A 27,378-nucleotide genomic window follows, 5' to 3' on the forward strand; every position below is an offset into this window, starting at 1 on the left:
ATCCCAAAAAAACAAAAAAGTTTTCTCTATTTTTGCAACTGAATGGCTGGAAAATGGCAATGAAGAGTTGACATAGTACAGTACATGCATACACCTTCCCTAATGATTATATCTGGTTTCAGTATTTATTTATGGTGTAGTGTAGGACTAGATTTGACTAGATTTGAAGGCCACGTACTGTAGCAGCCTGAATATATTCTTTATTTTCTTTCTGTCAGATGCTGATGGTGCCCGAGTATAAGACTCGACTGAGGAGTCTTTATTTTAAGACGACCCTGCAGGAGAGGGCTGAGGAGATGAAGGTGGCATATGATTACATCTACAAGGCCTCCATGGAGCTGAGGAGCAGCAAGAAACTGGCCAAAATCCTTGAGGTACAATCAATCACATTTTATTAGGAAACATCATTGTCATTAATATACCTTTGAGTTGTTGTATGGAAATAATACAATTAATTCCCCCCTTCTGTTTAGCCTAGAACTGGAGGTCTAGAACTTGGGGTCATGTGATCAGTGACATCATCACGAAGGTGTACTTTTTGGCCTGCAGTATACACCATAGAATAGATATAAAGTGAGGGCCGCTAATATATTAAAGTCTAACTCATGTTGATTAGGTGATGCAATGGTGATGTAAAACAAACGGTGCCAACACAAACATTAAATTCTCTTACGCCTTTTATTTGTATTTTTTTTGAAGGGACAGACAGTAGGCTGACAGGAAACGGGAGAGAGATGGGGGAAGACATGCAGTAAAGGCCGTGTCGGGCTCGGGAGTCAAACCCGCGGCACACTGCGACTGGATTACCAGTCGGGTGCCCAGACGGTTACGCCACCGCCTGGGAAATTCTCTTTATTGTTAATGGCATTTAATGTTTGTGTTAGGGACAAGATGACGTAAATGTTCCCTTCATTGTCAATGGCGTTTGTAAAACAAACATTGAACTAAAAACAAACCTGATTAAAACTGTATAGATGAGGGGATAGCGCCCCTCAAAAAAATAGAACCATTGGCCGCTATAGTTTGTTGGAGGCTTGGAGCCATGTGTGTTGACGGGAGGGCGGAACAATTTACACTCTGGGTTAGGGTTGCGCTGGAAGTGCGGAAGGCACGCCACGCCACGATGACACTCAAGGGACTACTGGCCAATCACAGCGCATCTTTTCCGGGACTTGTCAGACCCGAACATCTGCTCTATGACGCACGCGGAAGCTTCTGTGAAGCACCAACGCGGAAGCTTGCCCTCCCTTGAGAGCATTCGCCCCAGAGCCGGAAGAGGCCCTTTCTATGTCTATATGGAATACACCTTTGTGATGTCACTGATCACATGACCCCAAGTGCTAGACCTCCAGTTTAAGGCTAAACAGTATTATTTCCAACAACTCTACAGTATATTAATGACATAGTTCAATGTTGAAAATGAGTGGTATTCCCCTTCAGTAAATGGGAATTCAATTTAAAGATTGGTTTATAGATTGGTTCATTCTTTCTTATCATGGTCTAATTTAATGGACACTGAACACATTCTTAAAATATTTGAAAATGATGTAGTAGCTTGGGGTTAAAGTTATTGCCTCCTTGCTCTACAGTTTGTCTTGGCCATGGGGAATTACCTTAACAATGGCCAGCCCAAGTGCAGCAGCAGGACCACTGGTTTTAAAATCAACTTTCTAACTGAGGTATGCCAGATCAGTATTTTCGGAAACAACTTAATTTCTGTCTGTTTGGTCACACCTGACTGTTGGCTTCTTTCATACAGCTGAGCACGACCAAAACAGTAGATGGGAAATCAACTTTTCTTCACATCCTGGCCAAATCTCTATGCCAACATTTTCCCGAGCTGCTCAACTTTGCAAGAGACCTTACAACAGTGCCTCTGGCAGCCAAAGGTAACATAATAATAATAATTATATTTCAAATTATATTTGAAATCTTCCATTTAACTGATAGCAGAATGAAACGGCATGTGAAAGGGCAGTTCTTATTACGACTGAACTGCTCCCTATTATGGGCAATGGGCATTACTACTGTATTCCATTACTACTGTATTCCATTACTACTGTATTCCCACTTCCATTGCCCTACAAACTGTTAGCAATTAGTGCAGGAAATTAGCATCACTCTCACAGCTATCATCTAGAGATTATGTTCACTTAGTTTATTCTTCTCCCAGGACTGCAACTAACAAAAATAAATATTAACTGATTCATAATCTACAGTATGTGTCAATTATTATTATATTGCCGGCCACTCTAGCTCATATGTTCTGGCACTGCACTAAACTAACATCATATTGGCAAAGTATATTTAAATCACTGTCAGAAAAGAAGCAGCTTGGACTCGTCATGCATAGAAGGAAGCATGAGGTCAGTCCGCTGCCCCCCCCAGGTTGGCAGAGGAAGTGTAGTGCCCAGGATTACATTAGATAATTGACACTGGGTGAAAAAATGGGTTGCAAATTCTTGGGATAAAAATGTATTTAGATAATAATGGTCAAATAAGGTAATAACCTACATAATGGTTGTGTGTAGTATGTTGTCTCATTTAGTATGTTGGTGTTAACACCCCGAACGCCCAGGGTTATTTAATCCATTAAATCATAGCGCCCAGCGATTTATAGCAGCGGAGCTGCTATAAATTTAGCGACGGATTAAAGCATGTTTGTAAACTATGACCGTTTCATCCAGTGAACCAGAAAGCCATTACTGCAGAGCTGAGTGACATTCAGTCCACCGTCGAGGACATCAGAGCAGCTTGTCTGAAGATACCTGCCAAACCTGAGGACCACTTCACATCTGTCATGAGTGTATCCTTCCGCCCAAACTAGCCCTCATCATGGCTCCAATCCAATCCAATCCACTTTATTTATAAAGCACATTTTTATACAACAAAGTTGCTACTATCAGGTTGAAATATGTATAATGCTATGGTGCTATGGTGCATTTAACTTCCCTCCATGACTACAACATTGATGTTTGACCCTTGACCCCTACTGTGGCAGAGTTTCCTAGAAAACAGCCACCCTGCCGTCCAGTCTCTGGGGTCTCTACAGACCCGGGCCATGGACGAATTCTCCAAGGTGGCCTCCTACTTCGGCGAGGACAGCAAAGTCACCAGCACAGAGACCTTCTTTGGCATCTTTGCCGAGTTTATGTCTAAATTTGAGGTGAGCAAAATACAATGATGTGGTTTGGATTGGATTGATTGATGATGTTGATTGACAAAAGCGTTTCATAATTAGACTTAATATTAATATTGAAATTACATAATTATTTAAGCAATAGGGGGGTGGTAAAATGCCATCACAGCTATTACTGCAGGCACAAGATGCAGCCGAGCAATCTAGATGGCTACGAGCCTAGCCAACTATAAGAGGATCGGTTGTCTGTCTGTCTGTCTTACTGTCTGTCTGTCTGTGTGTGTGTGAGAGCAAAGTGTAGGCAAAATATAAGCCCGGCTTAGACTCTTCCTCCGAAATCAATGGTCTGATGTTTTCAGTTTTTTTGTGAAATCAATGTCTGTTTTTGTTCTAAAAAGGGTAGGCAATATAAGCCTCGGCTTCAGTCTTCACCTTTTCGGTACCACTAGTAATAGTGGATTTAAATGTATATATGTATGTTTGTATGTATGTATGTAAATAAATGTACTTAACTTAAGCTAATCTTGTAAACATTTGGAGCAGTCACTGACAAATGTCTTCTGTTTACTGCCAGTAGGTCACAAAACTACCACCTCACATAAGTTTTATACTTTTTCGTATAATAAATTAATTGTGAATTAAACACTGAAATATCAAGGTTTGAGATAATTCAGCTATATAAATAACTATATACATTGCTAACAAACTCTTGCCGTGATGTTATAGCAAATAACACAACACTGACACTCGGCCTATCATATTGCTTCATCAGAACAATTAAAGCTTTTATTTGATACATTTATTCAGAGCAAAACAGTAGCCTGGCATAAGGAGTAAATTGGGGAGAAAATGGGGGTAAAACATAATTGGCTACAATAAATAATAATAATAAAATGTACCGTATGTGTTGTGCAGAGAGCCCTCAACGAGACCCAGGCCACAGACAACCCCAGAAGCCCCAGACTGTCTTCTCCACCGGCATGGTAAAAAAAAGAAAACTTGGTTAACCATCTAGCCAACACCAAGAGGCTGTTTATCCCCATCTTCACCCTGCCCTCGTCAACCAAAGTGCCAAGATATCTCTCTCACACACACGCACACGCACACACACACACACACACACACACACACACACACACACACACACACACACACACACACACACACACACACACACACACACACACACACACACACACACACACACACACACACACACACACACACACACACACACACACACACACACACACACACACACACACACACACACACACACACACACACACACACAGACCAAAATAGACAGAGACCAGGTAGTCTATAGCAAAGATATTAGTCATACGGTATTACTGTGTGTTTACACAATAGAGGCCTGCCAAGGAATGTTTGGAGAGATAACAAATGGTTATGGATCATGCCACCATGTCAGAGTGGCAACCAAAGCAAAGACTAACATTATCACCTCTGGTTACTTACATACTGTACATGCACTGGGTACTACATGAATCAACCCTAGTGTCCCCTTTTCTGGGCATATCATAATAGGCGCGAATTGGCCAAAAATCTATCAAGTTTATAGATCAGCTATGTTAGGCCTTTGCCTAATATAGATTTGGTGTTTTTCTTAGATTCTGTGTCAAGATGTGATAAAGTTACAGTTACTTTGTGGTAAACATGTTGGAATGTCCTATCGTAAGCACTAAGCATTGAGTAGCCACTCTCCAAACATGCCATAGTAAGACTAGATGAATAGTGATTGGCCCTTGTGCAACAGTACTATACTTTTCGGTGCTGGTTAGAGCAGTGTCCACAGTCAATAAGTCAGTAAATCACTGCACAAGGAAAATATTCAGACCAGTGTTTCCTTCCCTTAGGCTCCTATAAAAGATGGATTGAGATAATGTTTTCTCCCAACATAGCCTCTCACTTGTATATTACCAGTGTAAAAGTGATTGGAGGGTGGGTGCACGTCACGATTGAGTGTAATTAGACTGACTCAGTCCAGGTGTGATTTGTTAAATTTGCCATCACCCACCCAAAATATATATTCTGGATAGTCTATACAAGCCCAATTACTACTGTACATTTATTACAATGATTATATAAACTATAAACTATAAAGTAACTATATTTTCTATCTGAATATATTTGATTACTGCAACAAGCCATTTCATGTAGATCGAAGCTGGTTGATTGGAATTGCTGTTGGACTGAGATGCACAGAATGCAATGAATGTCAGTAGTATCGTTGTAATTCACTATACAGTAATGAGAAAATGTGGTTGAATACCCCATAGGTTGGATTTTCAGTCACAAAACAAATACGTACAGTACTATACTATTACACCAGTCACACTCGTACTTCCTCCTGACATATACCACAGCCTGTATCTTAAGCATTTTAGAGTCTCGAGTGCTGATCTAGAATCAGCTTGCCAGTTGTGGCGATATTCATGGTAACATCCATTGTTCTAGTAAAATGATATTATCAGCACAGTACTGTCTGAGACACTTTGTGAATGCCAGACCATAAATTATCTCGGTTTAATTGAATGTATGGGTGGTACATAGTAAATATGTTTCCAATGTTCTGTTCTCCCGTTCTCTCACTTTGGAGAGAAATCAACAGCTTTTCTTTCACACCAAAAGGTGGTGTACCTTTTTGTATAACAAAACAGGCTGGAACGGAGCACACCAGTAGTGCTGAGCTGCCGACCACGGTGCAAAGGTATCAACAATAAAGGAGAATTTTGGAGTACGTCTTTTATTACCGAATTCTGATAATATATTCATGAACCACTGGTAGGGGCGGAAAAAAGAACAATAATTACCTACAATAATTACAATAATTACCTTTAAGCATTTAGGCGGATTCTATCGGCCTCTTGCCGTAGGCGGAAGCCAATTTGTTACAACACTCTGCGGACTTATTTCCAACATCATGGACAACATATATATAATGAATTGTTGAATGATCTAAATAAGCGATTGACTCGGCGCGCACACTTAAAAGATATATTATCATCATTATACGGTAAGAAAACAACTACCCTGGAATTCTCCTTTTAAGAGAGGTCACACAGCTCGTAGCCACGATGCACCAATGTTTCGACCTCTGTGTATGGTTGAAACGCTGAAAGGTTTCCTATTAAAACCTTTTTTGTGGTCACGACGAGCTGTGTGACCTCTCCTCATGTTTGTACCTTTTTGTGTAAAAAAAAAGCTGGTTCGTGAGCTTTTGATAGAGTAATGGTTCTGCACTTCCTAGTAGACGATTAGAGTGCTTTAAGTTTTAACATAACCCTGCGCGTAATAAGTGGACGGCTGCTAAATGAAAGAAAAACGTACCTATAAATTGCTCCTCCTGCCTGTCATGATAACTTGATGAACCACAATGCACCTGTACTGTAGCTATATTGTATTTTATATTTGAGGACGTATCGTTTTAAATGCACATTAATAGTTTGCTATGCACTGTTAAATGTTTGTACGATATGCCCGTATGTCCTGCAAGTCTGTCCTGACCTGAAAACGATTTATTGAAAACGATTTATTTTCTTAAAGGAATTTCAATGTTAGGCTTTTGAACTGTTGTTCTGTCAAGTAATGTATGACTCATCAGGAAAGCACAATTGTATTTATGCACAGCTTTAGTCAGGCTTTCAAGGTAACTGTGATTCTTGTATAAAAGTAATCCTGGCTGATACTTGTGCAGTACAACACTCATTGTACACATTGTTCAGATCATTTGCATGTTGGTGCAGCTGTTGTATTTCATGTTACAAGCATCTGATATTAATTTACTTTGACTATAGTTAAAACAATTGTGTTAGTCTGTATATTTATGTTAGTAAACATTTGTTACCTATACAGTATACAGTAATTTGTATTTTTTAACTTTTATATGTTTTCATTGAAAGCTACTTACATAAGTGTCGTTATATTTTACCTCCGTTTGCTCAAACGCTTCCAACTGAATGAACATGTCTTTGATCTGTGTAAAAGATCCTGCTTGAAAATAAAATCGCCTGCCATCCTTGTGTTTTGCTTCTTTAGTTTGACAGCAGCAATGTCGTAATAGAATAATATTTAGCACTTGCCATAAAGGTCACTGCACACTGGACAAGTCTTCGGATTTTTAGCTGCGTTTTTCCATCGGTTTTCCAAAAAACGCGCCCAGTGTGCAACTGTAACGTGTGATCTGCGTTGTGTTGTGGAATAATGAAGTTCCGGACGACTTCTCTCTTTGTTGACAGTTTTTAATCTGGTAAAATACACAGACGTATATGGTCAGCTTCTGTCTGTGTAACACACCCAATCCTCAGCACGTCATGGGCATGTCTCATGTTAGACTGACACCATAATCAATGAACATACGAGAGATTTCAAGGCAATAACAACACAATGTACCTGGTAAAATACACAGATGTATATGGTCAGCTTCTGTCTGTGTAACACACCCAATCCTCAGCACGTCTATAACAGAATTAGCAACGTGACCAAGAGCATGTTTTTTATAAACAGTTTACAGTTTAGTATGTCAAAATAATTAATTGAAAACATGTACAAAACAACTTCATGTTGGTACATTTAGCATGTTTAGAACAACTAGTATTCATCACAGTAAACATACAGACTCTTGTTGAAAATAGTGTGCTGAGGAACACATCTTACCATGGGCATGTCTCATGTTAGACTGACACCACCACTCTAAACGTGGACGCCAGTGTTATTCAATGGGTGCCGCGGCTGCCGCCCACTAACCAATAAGAAATGTCCTTACTGATGGAGCAAGTGGAACCCACTAAACTCTGTTACACAACCACCTTAATGCTGTAGTTCCAGCCCAGGTGTATAATAATAATAATAATCCTATATATTAAAATTGGCTAATGGGAGGGGTGGGCTGGCAGGCGGACCACAGCCAAGTCTCTCTGACATAACCATGAACAAACCACAGCCGTCACCAAGACAATATAAACAAACCCCAGCCATGTCACTAAGATAACACAGCTGCACCCCAAATATGGAGTGTGTTTTCTAACCTCAATGTGTCATCATGGCGTCAAATCAGATAACCATATATGGGCATAAAAGGGACATGGCCTGGCGAATACAGAGATCTGATTTTTTTTATTTAACCTTTATTTAACCAGTAAAAACCACATTGAGACTGAAGTCTCTTTTACAAGTGTGAACTGGCCAGAACAATAGGCAAAATAAGTGACACAACTCTGCCAGTAACAAAAAATAACAACAAAAAAAACAGGACAGACATACAATGCTCATAAATACAGTACCCACTACCAAAGAAGCTAAAAGGGAGAACAGGAACGCGACCAATAAGGACTAAAAAATCTAAGCAACGGGAATTGCTAGTTGACTAAAAAAAAGAAAGCAGACAGTTGCTATACGTCAAAGCAGGAGCAGTGTATGGGAAGTGTGCCCATGGCAATCCATTTAAAGCTCACTAGGGGAATCACAGCAGCCAGTTTGAGTCTGGACTGTAGGTCATTCCAAGACCAGGGTCCGAAATAAGCAATGCTTTTTTTCCCAGCCTCAGATTTTGTTGGGGGCACGACATAGCGTAACGAACCATTTGATCTGAGGTTGAGAGAGTTTTGGACAAGTTCAAATTTAGAACCAATGTAACGTGGGAGGTTTGTGTGTGTCTGCATGGTATCTATTCTATTCTCAAGAACCGTGTCACCGTCCAACTAATCAACTTCAAACACGGATCCACAAATCTACTACTAGATAGTACTGTCCCTTTTGTGCTCATCCCCACCACCATGACTGGGGTCAACCAGTACACGTCCAGTGTCTTTTTGAGATGCTGTTGCTAATAATAATTATTATGCTAAAATTAATTTATTATAAACCGATAGACCTCTCTCTCTCTCACACACACACACACACACACACACACACACACACACACACACACACTCGCGCAGCTCAGCAGCTAGTGGAGAGAGAGAGAGAGAGAGAGAGAGAGAGAAATAGAGGCGCGAGCTCGTTCAAAAAGACAGCCATTCCTTCACCAAGTTCACCATTCTGTTGCTACTGCTACAATGATACAAAAAATAGAATAGTGAAAAAGAATTAAGCCTATAGCATAGCCTAAAATAGCCTGTTTCAGACAGACATGACAAATAAAACCAGCAGAACAATATGCCAGCTAAATTCCAACTGAACCAGTCAGTAGATTGCAGCCTACCAATAATTAGCTGTTTTATTGAAAAATATTCGAGTTGGGTAGGATTGTAGCTCCATGGCTTCTCTGTCCCCAAATCAACCGGCGGCGGGTGTGTGGTGTGGTGGCAAGCTTAGGCTTACCGAGGTGGAGTTCTTCCACAGCTAGAGCCAGGAGAGGGCAGATCTTCGGTCTTTGAATCACTTTGTTTTAATTTGTTTTGCACGCTTTTACTTTCCACAACAAAACACAACAGGAGTCAGGACGAGGTGAAACTATAGGGTCAAAATTCAAATCACTAAACTGTCCGTGGTCACGGTGCCACTGCTGACTGCTGAATAACAGGCTACTGCCTGCGCAGGCAGGTGATTGTAAATTGTGGAATTAGACTGGAGCTGCGCTGCAACGACAACGAGCAATTGATAGGCTGGCTGTGGCTATATAATATTACTGGGTAAAACTGCGTGTTTTGATACTGTTATTGTTATCTCTATGACAATTATAATATTCGGAATATATTTTTGTTATTTTCATAACTTTACATAGAACATAAATTGAGGGTGCACATTTTGCAACTGAGGGTGCTATGCCCCCTCAGGCACCCCCGTGGCGCCGGGCATGAATTCCTGTGATTTAATATTTCCAGTTGTAATTATCCGTCAGAATGAGAGGGTCTTCTAAACGAAGCACTGCATTGCACAGCATAAGTTTGCACAATTCATGCCGAATTAAAAAGCAGATATACAAGCTCATAGCGTGTCACATTTGTGATGCGATGTGAGCTTGTAGCTCTGTGGTTTACACCGCGGCACACCGAGATGCAACGAGGTATATAGCTGAGGCTAACGCTTAGGTTTCGGGTTAAATGCATTTAGCGGGGCACTTTACTGTGCACAGCTGCCTTTATTATTATTTTAGAGGAAGTCAGAAATTATATTAATTTCCTCTAGTTTTTTGGCAGGCTTACACAGCACTGCAGTTTAATATTAAATGGAATAAGCTATATATATTTTGCATTGCATGTGACAGTCTGATAATTGTCTTATTGGATGTTCTAAATGCTATTGTCATAATTTGCAGTAAAAATGGTATGAATAACATTTTTTATGATCTGTTTTTGATGAAAGTCAAATGTAAAAGATGAGACAACTTAGAGTGTGTTTGTATGAAATTAATAATTATGAAGTTAAAAAACAGACGTTAATGATCTCTACATGATAGGTATAGGAACCATGTGTAGTGGGTTGAGCTATACGGGTTGCCCCCCAGACACACATGTATAGTGGCTTTGTGACAACGGAAAGTACAGTGAACACACAGTGAAACCAGAGTGACAACCAGCAAATTCAAGGTAAGAGTAACTTACATGTGTGTGTTCTTTTTAATGAATGGCAAAGCCATGGGTGCATCACCTGATGAAGGCCGTTCACGGCCGAAATGTTGTGTCTTAACACCTTGGAGCAAACCTGCTACCGCTGTTTCGGTGCTGTAGTGCCGAAATGATTTCGGCTCGTCAGAAATTTTCAGTAGCACCGAAGAGGTAACTTTAGGACGGTACCCGACCCCCCCGAACCTCAAATGACCTCACATTGTAGGCTCTACAGAGCCGAACCGACTTTTATTCGGCTCTAAAATAGGAGTATGAATCGCGCCTAAAGGACCCCCTTATTTATAGCTCTAATATGTGGGTGAGCAACTCCATACCTCTCTATTATTTATAACCATGAAGGACCCCCAGTTTGATATGCATTCGGCTACAGACCCCCATTGGATACTATTTGTATATCTGGGTTGTTTCCCTTGTTGGCAATACTGTGCCTGCAGTACACTGACAATGTCCTAATTCATGTGATTTATATTTGTCCAAGGTGATCTGATCTCCTATTTCGACAATACCCTCACAATATTTGGAAGTCCCAGCTGTCATAGTAAGTTGTAAATGTAGTTTTACGATTAATAGTCTAATTACATCCGAATGTAACCTTTTATAAATATGAAATATGTATTATTTATTATTATAATTATTTTATTTTATTTGTGATTTTGATGTTGCTTGTGTGTTTTACTTTCAGAAATTCTGCTTAAGAGCAACTATATCGCTGATGATCTAAAAGAAGAGGTACTTTTTGGTTCTGGAGAACTGCTCGTCTGAACAACTTTACATTTGAGAGATTTGTAGGACAGACAGACAGACAGACATATACATACAGTATGTAGCAATAGAGATTCCTGGAATTTCTTGAAACCAACCCTGCAGAAGTCTCTAGTCTAGACATGTGCTAGCCTACACCAGGATGTTGAATTTATAGATAGATATTAGTTTGTAGAGTCTGGGTGGAAGGTCGGTGTAATAATCAAAGCAAAAACGGACTGTTGTTAAGCAAAGTAGCCATATGATTTAGGGAACTTGGTGCGTCTTGAATCTAGGGGGCCGCATTCTAGCATTGTATGCATGCATGTGCATTTTTTCCGGTACCACACCATGTTACCCCGTGCAACGAGCACGACACCACTGGTCACAGTGCACAACCCTGCTTATGATAAAATGGTGCCAGGAAACCTCATCCGCAAGATCCTCACTGATGCCAATTGGGGTAAACATTGCTGGGTATCTTCTAGATGCATAATAGCCAGTCACATATTGTATTGTCCATTCTCCCTCTGTCGGATAAGCTGGTAGCTCATTACCTCCCCATAGAGCATAATCTGAAAATCGAGATAGACAAGAAGCGGTCCGAAATGGTGGATTGGTGAGTTGGATGGACAGACATCTCTGTGCAAGCCTTTGTATTGCCATTATTGTGTCCTCTGGCTACCCTTCAACTTGGATGCGGTCTGCTTTGCATCTCACAGGTGGAAAATAACCTTTGTTCTTTTGCTGCAACAGAAACTGCCTAAAGCCAATCTTATTAAAGCGGTGAGCGAATCTAATGCCGAGCTGAGGTAAGACCACAAGTCATAATGAGTTTTTGTAAAAGCAAAAGATATCCTAAAAGTATATATTATCATCTTTTTCAAATATATTTTTTAAGACATGCAAACACCAAATACCTTGGTCCAATTGTGACAGGATAGAGCAGCTCCAGAACGTGCACATAGGAGGCTGTGGACTCCCGACAGTGGTTGTTACATGATGGATCTATGTCCAGGAATCTTTTGGACAATCTTTCTTTAGTCCAGTGTGCCAGATCTTAACATTGTAGGAGCCCATGCATGTTAAGCACAAATGGACGAAGTGTGCACCCATTTTATGATGTACTTCCAGACTCATTATCCTCGTTTTTAACTCCAGTGATGATGACTTATTTCCACAGGGAGGGCTACGAGGACTTCTTCAATGACCTGCTTGCGAAAGGCATCCCACTGACAATATTCTCTGCCGGATTAGGAGATATCCTGGAGGAGGTCATTCTAAAGAATGAGGTCTTCCACGCAAACGTCAACGTTGTCTCCAATTACATGGAGTTTGATGGCGAAGTGAGTTTTGAGTGTGTGCTGTATTTGTACGTTAACACATTCCTATCCTAACCTCCATGCATGGACCCCTCCAGAACGTGTTGAAGGCTTTCAAAGATCCACTGATACACATCTTCAACAAGAAGCTGGCTGATCTGCTCACCTCAGAGTCTTTGGAGAAAGTGAAGGCAGCAGTAGTAGGACGCCACAACGTGCTCCTACTGGGAGACTCTGAAGGAGATATCACCATGGCTGAAGGCATCGAGGGCAATCAGAGCATCCTCAAGATTGGCTTCTGCAGTTACAAGGTTTACAACTCAACTCAACTGATTCATCACCAATGGCATCACCAATGCCACTTCCAACCTGGCATCCCTAATTTGGGCATGTCATTACTGTATATGCGAAGGTTTTACAGTGTTCAAAAATAGTTTATATAGACGATTGTACAAGCACACAATGCATCACATCACATGTGAGCTTGCGGATCAGCTATTTGCAACATGCAACAATGCTGTACAGTTCAGTATAAAATAGGGTTTGGTTAAACACTGTTAACATAAGTAAGTACTAGTAGATGAGAGGATGGGTATACAGTACATTAGCCTCTCGTAGTATATTAGTCTCGTCCCTCTCAGTGTTCGATTTTTCCCCATGTCTCTCCCCATATTTGAATACTGGGCTCTGGTTGGTTATAGCCTGGTTCCAGACGAATCTGGTTGGCTGTCACCATTTCGGCCGTGAAGTCCTCCCACAACGGGCTCCTTATTAAACTATTACCCTTCACATTACTCTAACTTATTTAGAGGTAACATACTATACATTTTGATGGTCATGTTTACATTTAACATTAGTCCTTATTACCCATGAACTTACAGTTTATTCTTCTCCCGTTTGTATTGAACTCAGGTGGAGGAGGAGCTGAAGACGGTGGAGAATATGAAGAAGTCTTATAAGGAATGGTTTGACATTGTCTTGGTGAATGACCAGACCTTGGCCATTGCCAACAACATAGTGAAATACCTCACTCAGTGAGTGAATATACTTAGTATATGGTTCATCTCACTAGCACTCACTTTTTTTTGTTCTGTACTGTAATTACTTTTCCTCAACTGCTTGCACTGAACTAGCTTGTCAAGCACTTGGGCTGTGCCCATCATTCCAGAAAACTGCTAGTTTATTTGAAAATGCTGCTAGATCAGTTGTGTTTGGAGTTCACAAACTTCACACTGTGCCTTAGGCCCATACACCAAATTGAAAAAAAAATAGTCCATTGGTTGTATATTTTTTAGAGAGGCTATTTTATGCAAGACCAGATGTGCTTTTTTTATTATAAAAATGTGTCAAGTGTTGTGGAACATAATAAAAATCGTTTTATAATAAATATCAATAATATTTGCAAGTTAACATTTCTGGTTATATTGATAGAATTTAAAAGTCCTGATACAGTATGATCCAAAATAACTACCGGTACAGTAACAAATACACCACTGATGAATGGCTAACATGGATTTAAAGTTCCCAGAAGTTGTATTTTTCGCCACTAGGGGGCGAAGAAATCTAAATACTAAACAGTGCCACAAGAAAATATTCACCCTTTATTCACAAATGTATTGTCATCAATGCTGTTGTGATTTGTTAGATTACTACATTTATAAGATTAACATGTTAAATTTGTTTACCCATTTAAGACTGAGACCAGATTCTACAAATGTCTTCTAAATCATGAGTTCTGAAAAACCTATGTTTCTATATCAGTGATGCTCACACTTTTTCATGTCAAGGACCCAGACAATTATATGTAATCTGAAAATATGTTGTTCCAGGGACCCCCATAAGCAAAGATTTGAGTTAAAAATGTTCGCTCTGACAGAATATATTCCAAAATTGTGCCACATTTCCAAGATTTTTCAAAAATAGCAGATCTACAAGATCGCAGCTTGTAGATCTGCTATTTTTCAATAGCTAAAGTATAAAAATGCTTAAAAAACACCAAAAGGGGTTCCCGTCCTGAATGTGTAAAAGTAGTCGTAGTAGTATGTGTAACATACAGTACGTACCTCTGTAAAGATCAACTAAAGCTGTAAGCTTGTCGAACTCTGAGAACAGCAGACAGATACGTTCCTTCCTGTTCTTGTTGACCTCAGTGCCCGCTGCAGATTTGGACTGCTGTTGTTGCAGAACAGTTATTCTGGCCTTTTCATCCGATGTCACTCCATGGTTTTCAAGAACCTGGTTAAAGAGCTGTCTACAAGCACAAACAAAACATGTATGCATAACATTAGGACAGAGTCTCTCTCTCTCTCTCTCTCTCAAACTTAAAAGGACTTGGATGGATTTAGTCCTTAAAGGAGAATTCCATGCTAGAATGCTTTCTTATCTTTCTTACCTTTCTTTGTAGTTGTTACGTCCCCACCAAAGAGGTCCAGGTGTTTTTTTGTGCAAAAACTCCTTATTGGCTATTTTCCCTACCATAAGCCCTCAATGAATTGCATTGCATTGAATGGGAATTGAATGGGGCTATGGGGTGTTATGCTAGTTCGCTTATTTCCATCGAAAGAAGTAGTAAACTGTGCCGCTTGGGATATTATTTACATTATGAAGAGAGGATATATACAAAGAAATAATATTTTTGAGCGATGGAAATAAGCGAATTAGCACAACACCCCATAGCCCCATTCAATTCCCATTGGAATTGGGCCTAGAAGATTTGTGAAATTATAAAACTATCATCATAGTTCCACAAAATACAGTTACCTTTTAAATAATGAGTGTAAAGTTGGCCGAGCAGCCAAAGCTGCAAAAAGACAATCAGGTCTAACTCACACTCATCACCTGCAGGCTCCCTTTTATAGGGAGTGAGACATACCAAACCACCACATTATATCACAGCAAAGGCAATTCAAACACCCCATCTCCTCTGCAGCACTTGGTACCTTCCCAATCAACAGGAATGCCACTGCAGAGGGGAGCGGTTACTCACATACAGTATGCAAATAATAAGAGCACCCCAAACTTCACACAGGTGTGATTTTTCTTCATGATCAGGTAGCAAGCAGGCCATTACCCCAGTTTAAAAAGTATTGCAATATCCCCAATCATTGTCTAATAGTCTACTGCCCCGTGACAAAGAGCTAAAATCCCAAAACAAGTATCAAAAAAGTGCATCAAGATTATTAGGTATATCTTACCTGTATTTGTGCTGGTCAGCAGGAGACAGGCTGCTGTAGTAGTGCACAATCAACACATCCATGAGCTCTTTGACTCTGTTGCAGACCTCCAGCATTTGCAGGAACCTGATTGATTGATTGAATACTTTTAACAGTTTTGCAATAAAGAAATACATAACTTATAATAAATAATAAATAAACAATAAATACTTTGGAAACTTCTCTATGTCATAATAGACATCAGAGCAGAAGTTTTCTACATATGACTGGAATTCACTCAAAAGGGCCTTGGATGCATTAGAGACCATATGAACTGTGTCTCCACAAATGTCAAGCAATGAAGGGTTCTCCTTTCTCGCTAGTGTCTCCACTCCACCCTTCTTCCCTCTCATCACTGCACAGTTGTCCAACAGAATGCTGATGCTGACCACTTGATTCCAGCTAAAGCCATAGGACTCCAGAATTGATGTCAATTCGTTGGTGAGGGTTGCTGCATCAGCAACATTGGCTTTTCTTGAGCCTAAGTGATGTGTCACTACTTTCCCCAAATCCTCATCATAATAACGCACCAGAACATTGAGCAGCCTGTCCATGTTCTCGTTAGTGGCTTCATCTGCATTTAAATAAATAAAAACGTCTCTCCATCTTGCTTGACAGCTCTTTCTTTATATGAGAGGAAATGCCATGTGTACACAATAAGACGCCTGTGTGTTTGACACAGTTAACCTAGACAGTGCATTCTTATCCTGTGCAACACGTTTGATTAGCTCAATAAGAGGCTGTGACACTGTAAAGGAAAGATCATGTTGTGCAATAAATGTGCATATGTGCACCTTCTGATTGCACACGCGATCGCTCATGGATTCGGGTGCATCGCCACTGGTCGTTGTTGGCTTCTACTGTAATTAACAAAGTCAAGTCATCTCATATAGTGACAAAGTGACTTGCTATTGATAATTTGCTGATGAACAATTTACAAGCAACAAAGAAGCATTGTGCATTCAGTCATGCATTATAAGGAGTTGGACTACCGAAGTATTTATCCTCATTATAATGTGTTACCAAATGCATCGCCTGCTATTTAGCCATTTTGAACGTGCTTTTAAGTTTCCACCGTGTCTATACCTGTCATTGTGTCTCAGCTTCGACGTGCTGGGAATCCTGGGACCTGCACCGTGCACCCAGCAAACTGTATTTCTCCTGCTCTCGGCTGCCCTTCTTCCCCCTCAGGGCCAGGCAGGCCAGCCCAGGTCATTCTCAGGTCAGCTGTGCGTGCCGATGGTGCCGCGCTGTGTCTGTCTCGTGTATAGGGGGTCTTGACTCTCTCTGTCTCTGCATGGCTGCGCAACACGGCCCGACGGCCGACTCCACAGTAGTACTAGTAGGCCTACTACGAAGCAGACGCAGTGGGCCACAGCTGAACGCCGTAGAGCTGATTAGTCTCCTTGAGTCTGCCTCCGGCAGTCCGGCTGTGGCTATGTACTGTGTGTGTGACAGTCACACAGGCTGCAGCCACCATGCCAGCACTGTCCAGCAGTGCCAGGCTGCTGTGCACGTTGCTTTAAGTTTAAATTGTAACATAATGTCACAAAAGATAATTGTGTGGGGCGCCTGCTGGCCTAGTGGTCCAGGGCGGCGCATGCCACATAGGCCCACTGTTGGCCTTGGCCTGACAGCGCGTCGAGTGTTCGAGTCCCGTTCATGACGACCTTTGCTGTGTGTCTCTCCCCTTCTCTCCCCCCCCCCTCTTTCCTGTCTATCTTCACCTGATACTATCAATAAAGGCAGAAAAGCCAAAAACAAATCTTTAAAAAAAAAAGATAATTGTGTATCTTAATTAAATAGTCGAGTTGAATAATAATAATAAAAACAACAACAACAACGGCTGGTGGCTGGCCTGGACTGGACCGGCCGTTCAGGAGTTGCAGCAACCAGCATAGCATGTTGCTGCAATAAACACAGTGATGTGTTGAAAAATGCATCACAACAAACAAATACAATTATGTTGAGCACTCAAATAATATTAATTTGAAAATGTATATTTTAATAATCATGAAGAACATGGCCAATCTGGACTGGAGGGGCACTATGTCCAATATGGGTTGGCATTGCCCCCCAATTGACCCTATGCAGACCACGGCCATCTTACCATATAAGTTAATGGCAAGGTGCTACCTATAGGTGCAACTTCCCATAGACAGCCCATTCATCCAAACAGAAAAGTCCTATCTGATTGTAGGCTATTACACAACATCAAATCACCAACATTGCAGATGTACGAAAAGCTTGAATTATTCTCTTTCTATCCTCAAAGTGTTTGTTTCATAAAAATCCACTGTAGACATATTATGAGTTACTTTCTGTCCTTGCAGGTGATTCTTTTTTTAAGTGTTGCCGTTTGGAAGTGCTCGTTAGATATCACTCAACTGCCCTGCGTACCATCTAATTTTGAATTTGCACATAATGCAGGAGGCAGCAGGACATTGCTTTACTGAAAACGAGTGCTTCCAAACTCTGATGGCCGCGGTCTGCAAATGGTCAATAGCACCACCACTGAACAACTTGCTGTGGTTACTGCACTGACAATGCATCGCTTTGACTTGGAACGACATTATTATAGTTACAGTGCTCCGTGTGAATGGCCCTTAACAATAGCAATTTGTGCTGACGTCAGGGAACTCCATATGTCATCAAACTCTGGTCTGAACTTCGTATAGTAGATTTCATCTTAACCATGAGCACTTCAGCTGGGCCAGTCCAGGTTCTTCCTCAGAACCCCTGTTCCTTAACTTCCTTATAGCCATGGTGAATGTTCTCTCTAATTTACTGGCAGACAAAGAGAGTACAGTTTATCAAGCTGTTTAGTATTGCTAGTGCTACTGAACACCCTTTACATGTGTTGGTTAAAATAAATATTGAACCAATTGAACTGCTTTTTCCATTTCCTGAAAAATGAACTTGAAATGAATTTTGGTGGTTTCTTATACATACATAAAGGAAAATAGTGACGATAGTGACAATTACAATGTAAAAAGTTTAACAAATCATTTTCAGCAAATCTTATGAACAAATCTAAATATAATATAAAATATTATACCATAAGGCCATAAACAAAAGTAAAGTAAAGTAAGACATGAGCACAAATTCACAACTTTGCCAATTTTTAACCATACACTTTATTTTCTTTGGAAAGAGAGTATAACCAAGCATTCATGTTTCAGTATACCACCTGTATACTTTTTATTCTGATCCATTTTCTCCACTGCTGTTGCAAACCACATTAAAGCTTTACCTTATCCTACCTTACATCTGTTTTTTTCTTCAGGTTTTAAGCTCACCAGACAGCATACTGTACATACAAAACAATTGAGCTTATAAATGCAGCACTGTTGTTTTCTAAGTTTCAATGGCATTTGCTTATCTTTGAGGAGCTTTGCGAGACCCTCGGTCTTGATGCAGAATAAGGCAGTGAGGTACGGTAGCAGAAAGAGACAAGGGGGGGAAGACTGACTCAACAATTACAATGTGTGATGGTCTCTGATATGCAGTACAAAAACATTTGTTTCCATGGTAACTGCAGCATCTGAGACATATTTTCCCCTCCCCTTGGTACCATGTTGGGCTGGCTCTCCTTGGGAACCGGACCCCTCCCCCCTCCCGAGTTATATTCAAGGCAAAGAGAGAGAGAGAGAGAGAGAGAGAGAGAGAGAGAGAGAGAGAGAGTTTACATCGGGAAATCACCACAAAACCATTTTGTCTGCCAAAAATCTAACACCACCTCACTACTGAGTTTAGTACAGCACTTTGTACACTCAGCTCCGTGGGGAAAGAGAAGGTCTTCCCAGTTAGGGGAAACCGGCAAGAAAACACCCAAAAAACAATAGCTCCTTGAGTTTGGGTGGTGCTCAAGTGCAATATCAACCATTGTAAGCGATTCACTGTCAAGGATGAGTTATCAGGCAAGTGCCTTGAAAATCATCCTTTTACCAACATTCATTTCATACAGAGTCCGTCGTTCGTAATGCCCTGGCAACGCCAGACAGAACAAGTTGAGATAAAGAGGTGAAATACTGATGGCCTGCTAGAAAGGCTTTTTTACATTCTAGCCGTATGAACATTTTATGCTCACCCTTCTACTATGACTGCTCGTGGATTTTTGGATGACATAAGAATAGTCATGGAAGGAAGAGTAGTCATCATTTACAATTAAAACGCTGGCTGCCATGAAGCAACATACTGTAGGCTTTGCAGGGCGATGGGCGTTTCAGATGCGTCACTTTGTGGCAACGTAGCCTTCCTGTTTGTGGAACCTAAAGTCAATACTGCACATCCAAGACATATCTTAAACATACAGCTTTGATGTACAACAGTATATTCACAGGCAGGGTAAATTAGACTCTTCATACATCCCCAAACTATTTGTGTTGCCAAGTGACAGCAGTTCCTTGTAAATACTGTTGTGTGAGTATTAAGTCACTTTCTGACTCTTCCATACAGTAAAGTATAAAGTATCATTATCATTATATGGTTCTAGTAGGAACCAGTAAGGCATTATTTTGATTTCAAAGACTGCATAATTACATAAAGCCACAGGGAATGTGTATTTTTTGTAAATAAATACAAGAGATAAAGATACAGAGAGCAAAGGTCAGGTTTCATACAAAAAACAAGATTGGGACAAAGGGGGAAGTGTTTGAGATGACTGGAAGCCTGCAGTCACCAGCTACACTTCAGCAACACTTTCACTTTTCTAACATTTTTATTTCTATCGTCCCCATGTGCTGCAGAAACACCTTTCATTATTTAATGTTCTAAGGCCATTTTTCCCACAACACCTAAAAAAAAATACAAAACAAAAACTCACACCTCACACCAAAATGACCAAAGAAGCCTCATCAATCCACATTTTCCAAATGAAACCCACAACCCCCAGTTAGTTATGTCTATTCAGGCGCCCTGGCGAACAACATGCCGTTTTCCTCCAAAGGAAGCAGCCGAGCTCTTCACTGCTGTGTCATCTAAAACTCAACAAAGCTACATGAAGGGCTTTGTCAGTGCTACGGTTACAATCGTATATAGGTAAGGGTGCTAAAAGGGAGGAGACCCTCTCAATTCTACTGTTTTGCAGCAGATTGTCTTGATTTGGTATGGAGTGGAGTATGGTGGCAGCAGAATGTGTGTGTACTGTATATGTGTATACGTGTTGTGTTACACATGAGTGGGGAATGGGCAAGAAAACAGCAGGTTTGTGTATCTGTGTTGGGGGGCAGCGGATATGTGTAGTGATTGAAGAGGATGATGGACAATGGATGAGAAGGGGTGGAGGACCCAAGGTGTGGAGGTGTTCTGTCCCTCCCTCTCTCCTTTCTTCATAGGACGGTACTCTCCGTGTCCAGGTCACAGTCTTTGGGAGGGGTCAGTATGAAGGAGGTGGGGCCAGTGGTCACGTGCTGCTGCTCCACAGCGAACTCGGGAACCAGGGCCCGAGTCAACCCCTTAAAGGACATGGCTGGGTCTGAAAAGAACACAGTCACGTTAAACTCCAAAAAGCGAGTGTTTTTTTCTTAATTGCTATTGTTAACTGGTCTGACCCAAAGTGGTGTCTATCCATTTGTCTTTGGGTCAACTTGTTTCAGCCTGGAAAACTTGCCCCCCCCCATCTTTTACTTCCAAATACGTATTACTTTTTTGACAATCTTTTTCTCTTTTTTCCACGTAGAAAGTCTCTCCCTCTAATGCTTGTACTTCCCGAGTCATCTTTCCATTTCTATTATTCAATGAATGGTGTCGCCGATATTTGATGTGCCTTTTGTCTACTATGAGCAGGTATCATGTGTTTCATGTGTTCCGGCAAATAAACTGAATGTCCTATAGTTGGGGGTGCTTGTGAACAACTCGTCATAAATTTAATTATGGACCACAATAATGCAGAATATTAATAGCCATACTAATTACTATAATTATTTTTCCTATATGGCTGCCATAATCAAAGCTGCATGCTGCGACAACTCTGTTCAGTTAGTAAATTAGGACAAACCCTTCTCTCATGCATTACATGTAATGAGGTGTGATGATGCAACCACACGTTATGTAACACATATCTTGACACGGTAATTATTACACTACATGCCCACATTTACCAACAATGAACAACTCAAACAAAACAAAAAACAAAATAGTTATTCTTTTAAAGTTATTCAATGTTCTGAAGAGACTAATGACATTTGTGCCATTCAACAAATAATAGTTTTCTGTTAAACGAATGGAAAATGCAAAAGTCTGCAATCAAACAAGTGTGAGAGATTTGTCATTTAACAGCAGGTGGAGCCGTTTGGCCAGAGAGTGCCATCACAAGGAACATGCAACAAGTTGTGGTAAACTGAGGTGACAGAATAACTGCAATAATACTTTTTTGTAAAAAGCTTTGCCAATCTGAAATAGGGCTGGTTATTGATCGAAATCATAATTGTTTAAAGTGACCAGTAAATTGCAAAATAAAAAACTAATGTCCCCCCCCTTCATTTGTTAAAAAAATTATTTTTTTAACAAACAGCAGAGAAAAAGGAATACGACTATGTAGGATTAAAAAGTGCATAGAATTGACTAAAGCCGAACATTAACCAAACCCCATTCCAGACCAAAGACAGGGAAACCAAACAGCTGATGGTTGAAAGCCTTAGCAGAGTGCATATTGTGTGTGCTTTGGATGCTTTGAAGCATGCATGCTGTTATGCACTCTGACTTCATATGGTACAGTACATTAGACCAGTGGTTCTCAAAGTCCCCAGGCCAGGGAGCCTTGGGGTTCTTTGAGAGGGTTCCAAATGGTCTCGTCTGCAACTGTGGGAGTGTACACATGGAATTAAATTGACTCATAAGGGTCCTTTTGGTTCCATATGTACACTCTCAAAGTTATGGGGGAGGGCTTTGTAATCAAAACGTTTGAGAACCACAGCACTATATAGGCAATACATAGCAGGTACAAAGCCACTCATAGGCATGCATTCCAGACTTAAAACATGATTCATAGTGTTTGTTGTACAAATGTGGAGACTCATTGTGATGAGAATACCAAGATCAGATTTTCTCATATTATATTCTGACTGATTAAAACCTTACTGTGTGGGGTGTTTAGGGTTTGAAAATGACACACTGAAACTCAAATGACTGAATTAGCTAAATACATTTTTGCATTGAGAAATGTAATGTGCATTCGATCGTCAACACCTTGCTGTCAGTTGCAAACCCTTGGTGAATAATGTCACTGAAAAGACATGTCAGTCATTTGGAATGGAGGTTAATGATTTGTGACCATGGTGTCTGTGTAGACAGCAGGCAGGCAAACAAGAATGGCCCGGGGTGATAAATGTTGCAAAAGATAAACAAAAAAGGTGCACGAGCTGCAAATGTAAAGGTCCAATTAACAACAAACCTTTCCACAAGTGCTCCTTTTTTAACCTGTGGACGCATTGCAATACAACATTATTAGAGAGAGAGAACAGCTGTAAAGACAGCATCTGTTCATAGTATACTGTATGTCCCACGAAAGGCTGAGGACTGAACTAACGCTACACACTATGCCAACCAACGGCAGCACAAGCAACCAATAAGCTGCAATCTAAACAAAACCTTTGGTGATGCAAAACTTAGTGTATCAGTGGAATATTTTGATTATACAACTGGTCCAATTTGACTGTGTTTTAAACACGTGCACACGCGCACACACACCATCTGTATACATTTGTATTCCGCAATTCATTTTCAATAATCAAATGAAGAACATTTCACTTCAGATAGAATGCCCACTATTATCGCAAATACATGGCAGGTGAGAACAGGAGGCAAAAATGAGCAATGAAATGAACCTCAACCTTTACAAGGGTAATGACACTCACCCATGATCTTGTAAGCGGTTGCACAGATCCCATTGGTATCGCTAGCTGGTGTGGCGGGTTGGGGCGGAGGCGGCATGTTGGGCCTGTTCCTAGGCTTGGGAACGGGCCGTGGCCGTGGGAGGGAGCCTGATTGGAAGGGAGAGGGGGACGGAGGAGGTGCAGGGCTGTCCTGGCTGGCGGCAGCAGTGGAAGGTGGAGGGGTGTCTGGAGGGGTGGGGGTACCTGGCGGTGAATGGTCAGTTCCCTGGTGATGGTCCGCGGCGGGCTGGCAAAGTGACCGAGGCTGGCTTAGAGGGCTGACCTGGGTGGGAGGCTGCGGGGGCGGATGGTTGGGTGCCTGGATGGGGGTCTGGTTGTTGGAGTGGCGCCTGGGTGTGGCACAGGGCTGCAGCGGGGTAGGGGAGGTGGGCGAGGTGGGCGAGTGGCTGGAGAGGGGTCGAGGGGTAGGGCTGATGGACTGGGAGGAGCCTGTAGAGGAAGGGTGGGTGTTGGTGGAGCTAGTGGGGTGTCCAGGAGGAGGGTTGGTTGGCTTGGGAGGGGCAGGAGCTGGCTTCTTGGTACCTGGAGGTGTAGAGCATTATCAATATGCTGGACAGTTACATTACAATTACAAACATGCTTGGAATCAGTGACGGATCAACCCCTCCGTGGGCCCTGGCACTATGCCAAATCAAAAGGCTCCATGCATGCGCGCAAATTCACGCGCATGTAACACAATCAAGGACGAGACTTTTTGCGCTCACGCGCCCAGTGAACGAACGCACGTGCGTTCAGCACACCCCAGCACTATCGCCGCTGCTCCCATAGAGTTATAAGGCTGCTCCCCGACGCTGGATCTGCTATTTTTGAGTCTCCTCCCTCTGAGTAGTTAAGAAAAGTCCTGTTGGACGACCAAAAACACTAGCTGGGGTTCCTGTGTTGTGTTACATTAAAATCAGTGACCTATGAATACGGTTTTGACGGAAGCAATAGCTGTACATATTTGAAATTGTCTCGCACAGGGCCCTGTAAACTGTGGGCCGTGGGGCTTAAGCGCCAGTAGGTTCCATTGTTAATCCGGGCCTGCTTATAATGGCCCTTAAAATTGAATAATAGTCTACATCCCTCACATTTCTGATTATTGGTGCATTAATTTATTATTGTTATGATTCTTTTGCCTTTTCTTTATGTTAGTTGGTTTATTATTTATTCTGGGTTGAGTACTGTACTGACATTTAATGATTTTGTATTTTGAGTTCACGGTTTTAACTGTATTTTTTGTTTTTACGTGTTGCTATGGCACCAGCTGGATCCTTAATCAAATCAAATCAAATCAAATCAAATCAAATCCAAAGTACAGAACATTCAAAAAGGTGGTTCAGACGCAACAGGAAACGGAGCGTAATTTGGTCGCAACTAATTCAGGACATGCAGGAAATGCAGTACACAAGGACTGTACAATAGGCTCTATGCAGTATGAAATTATGAGATCAATTACCAAATAAAGGACTAAGGAAGGTTAGTTTCTTTACCTTGTCTATATGTCTATTCTGTAACATGTTCCCTAAGTACCATAGCAACTGCAAAATGAGAATGTATATTATTTCTGTACCAACAAGACACAATGAAGAATGATCCAATATCATCGAAATGATTATTTACTGAAAGAGTGGAAGTGTTTATACACTACCTAAAGAACGCTGATATGCTTCCTTTGAATTGCTTAAAATCGGACTACGACGTACCTTAAAACCAACATAACAACCTAAGTGCATCAAATTTAAATAGAAGCAGCAGCAGCAAGTGTCCTTTGTGTTCCTGTGTCAAGTTATAATGCCTTTAATACAATTAATAACAAAGTTTATAAAGACTAAAATGATTTCACGTGTTCCATGCAGGAACATGGACAAAGCAGTATGGTCCAACAACTAACAGGTCTTTTTTAGCATTTCAGGAGGAGGTAAATTTAATTAAATCCTGTTGATACACTGCAGTTCATTGAGACAAAGTCACATAGTGTAGCTCCTGGAGCCTGTACAGTCATATATTTGCTTCCCTGTTCTCTCTAACTAGTAAACAAAGTGGAGCACAGATGTGGCCTTTGATTCCCAACCATCACTCCATGCTGCTTAATCAACTTATCCAACAGCCAAAATACATTGTTTGAAGGTTGGACGTTACAAGGCAATGGTCTGTTAGCTAGTTGACAGAGACATTTGAGTTTTTGTGTGAACTCATACTAAGTTGGGTCTACTGTGCTGAACACTGAATAATGACTTGTCTGCAGCACTAATGCAGGGACTTCTGCATTGGCTACTGCTTTACACAGTACAAAGAGGGCTTTGTTTACATTTTAGACATTTAGCAGACGTCCTTGTCCAGAGCGATGTACAAGTGTAACCGCAAAATAAGCTTACGATATTACAAGCACGCAATAGTAAACAGAAGGTCAAACCAACAGTGCATAGAAAACAGTGAGGATTAAACAAAAATGGAAGGGATAATTATGACGCGAGCAAAGACGAGAGGCAAGAAGGGGTTGAGAAAAAATAAGGGGGGCGAAGGGGTGTGAGTGAAGATAATACAGTATGTATCTGGTATATGGTGTGCAGATTTTAATTGCTCACCTCTGCGCATCATGTGAGGACTGGGCCCCATGGGTCCGGCCCCGGGGCTCCCCACACTCAGCTGCCCGGCCCCTCCACTTAGCCCCCCTGCGGAGCCGTTCCTCTGGAGCAGAGGGGTGGGGGTGAAGGTGGAGTCGCGTAGCTTCGGGTAGCTGGAGAGAGAGAGAGATGTTTTGAGCTCTTCAAAATGCTGGATGATAATCATTGGACATAGAGACATCATATCACAATGTGGAACCAATGAGTGCTTTTAACGACAAGAACTCTAGTGTTCGGTGGAGTGGAGCGAACGTTCGGTGACAACAGCCAATCTAAAAGCTCCCAACTCAATGCGATGCGGTGCATTGTGAGCTTGCAAATGTTCAGCGAAGATATTTGGTTTAATGGGGAAAAGAGGGGGCCTAGAGTGTAGGCTTGGTCACTGCCATCAACTATAGAGTTTAAGTGGTAAATTTTTTCACCCTTTTTTTAAGAAGCCTTACTGTATCTAACCACATTTGTGAGAGTGCCTCTTTCCTGAGTTTACCTTTTTAGCCTGTAGGATCAATAAGAATTCTGGAACTGAATGGAGTTATCTGTCTGAAATGCCTTGTGCTCTGAATGGCCTCCTTTCACTGACTGACTCAAAGACACCCTTCAATGGTTACATAAGAAGCACCAACGTCCAGGCTCCCATCCCGGAGCAGTTGAGTCCCAGTTTCCAGCTGATGCCAGTGTTTTAGGGAGGGAGGAGGCATTTGGAGGACAGCGCCCTGGCAGGGAATGTTAAGACGTGACAGCAGCCATTGTTGCTGACTGTTTCAGTGGGCAGTGAGGGCAGTGAGACGAGCCTGTGTCTGCCAGAAGTGATGGAGATGTTTTAAGACTGGTGGCCTTGCCAGAGGCACAAAGTGTGTCTGCAAGATCAGCATTT

The 27,378-nt window shown here is 41.4% G+C and overlaps 2 protein-coding genes across 5 annotated transcripts in view; one reads left to right on the plus strand and one right to left on the minus strand.

Annotated features, from left to right (window-relative positions):
* grid2ipb (glutamate receptor, ionotropic, delta 2 (Grid2) interacting protein, b) overlaps positions 1 to 5,167 on the plus strand; it is a gene marked incomplete at its 5' end in the record, with an annotated part of 41,043 nt that extends 35,876 nt beyond the window's left edge. Inside the window, 6 exons of the mRNA XM_083787555.1 lie at positions 219 to 374; positions 1,590 to 1,679; positions 1,760 to 1,889; positions 2,688 to 2,806; positions 3,002 to 3,166; positions 4,055 to 5,167. Coding sequence (XP_083643681.1) covers positions 219 to 374; positions 1,590 to 1,679; positions 1,760 to 1,889; positions 2,688 to 2,806; positions 3,002 to 3,166; positions 4,055 to 4,126 — 732 coding nt within the window. The 3' untranslated portion in view covers positions 4,127 to 5,167. The remainder of the gene's footprint in view (positions 1 to 218; positions 375 to 1,589; positions 1,680 to 1,759; positions 1,890 to 2,687; positions 2,807 to 3,001; positions 3,167 to 4,054) is intronic.
* Positions 5,168 to 19,124: 13,957 nt separating this feature from the next.
* arhgap17a (Rho GTPase activating protein 17a) overlaps positions 19,125 to 27,378 on the minus strand; it is a 44,838-nt gene continuing 36,584 nt past the window's right edge. For 3 of the 4 annotated variants that reach the window (XM_083787896.1, XM_083787898.1, XM_083787895.1), the window contains 3 exons: positions 26,466 to 26,617; positions 23,860 to 24,420; positions 19,125 to 21,479 (listed from right to left, as the gene is read on the minus strand). In XM_083787896.1, coding sequence (XP_083644022.1) covers positions 21,334 to 21,479; positions 23,860 to 24,420; positions 26,466 to 26,617 — 859 coding nt within the window. In that variant the 3' untranslated portion in view covers positions 19,125 to 21,333. Of the gene's footprint in view, positions 21,480 to 23,396; positions 23,423 to 23,859; positions 24,421 to 26,465; positions 26,618 to 27,378 lie in introns of all 4 variants that reach the window. The other variant, XM_083787897.1, reaches the window with a different exon arrangement.

The sequence above is a fragment of the Protomyctophum parallelum genome (assembly GCF_964188405.1).
Source record: "Protomyctophum parallelum genome assembly, chromosome: 17".
NCBI lineage: Eukaryota > Metazoa > Chordata > Actinopteri > Myctophiformes > Myctophidae > Protomyctophum > Protomyctophum parallelum.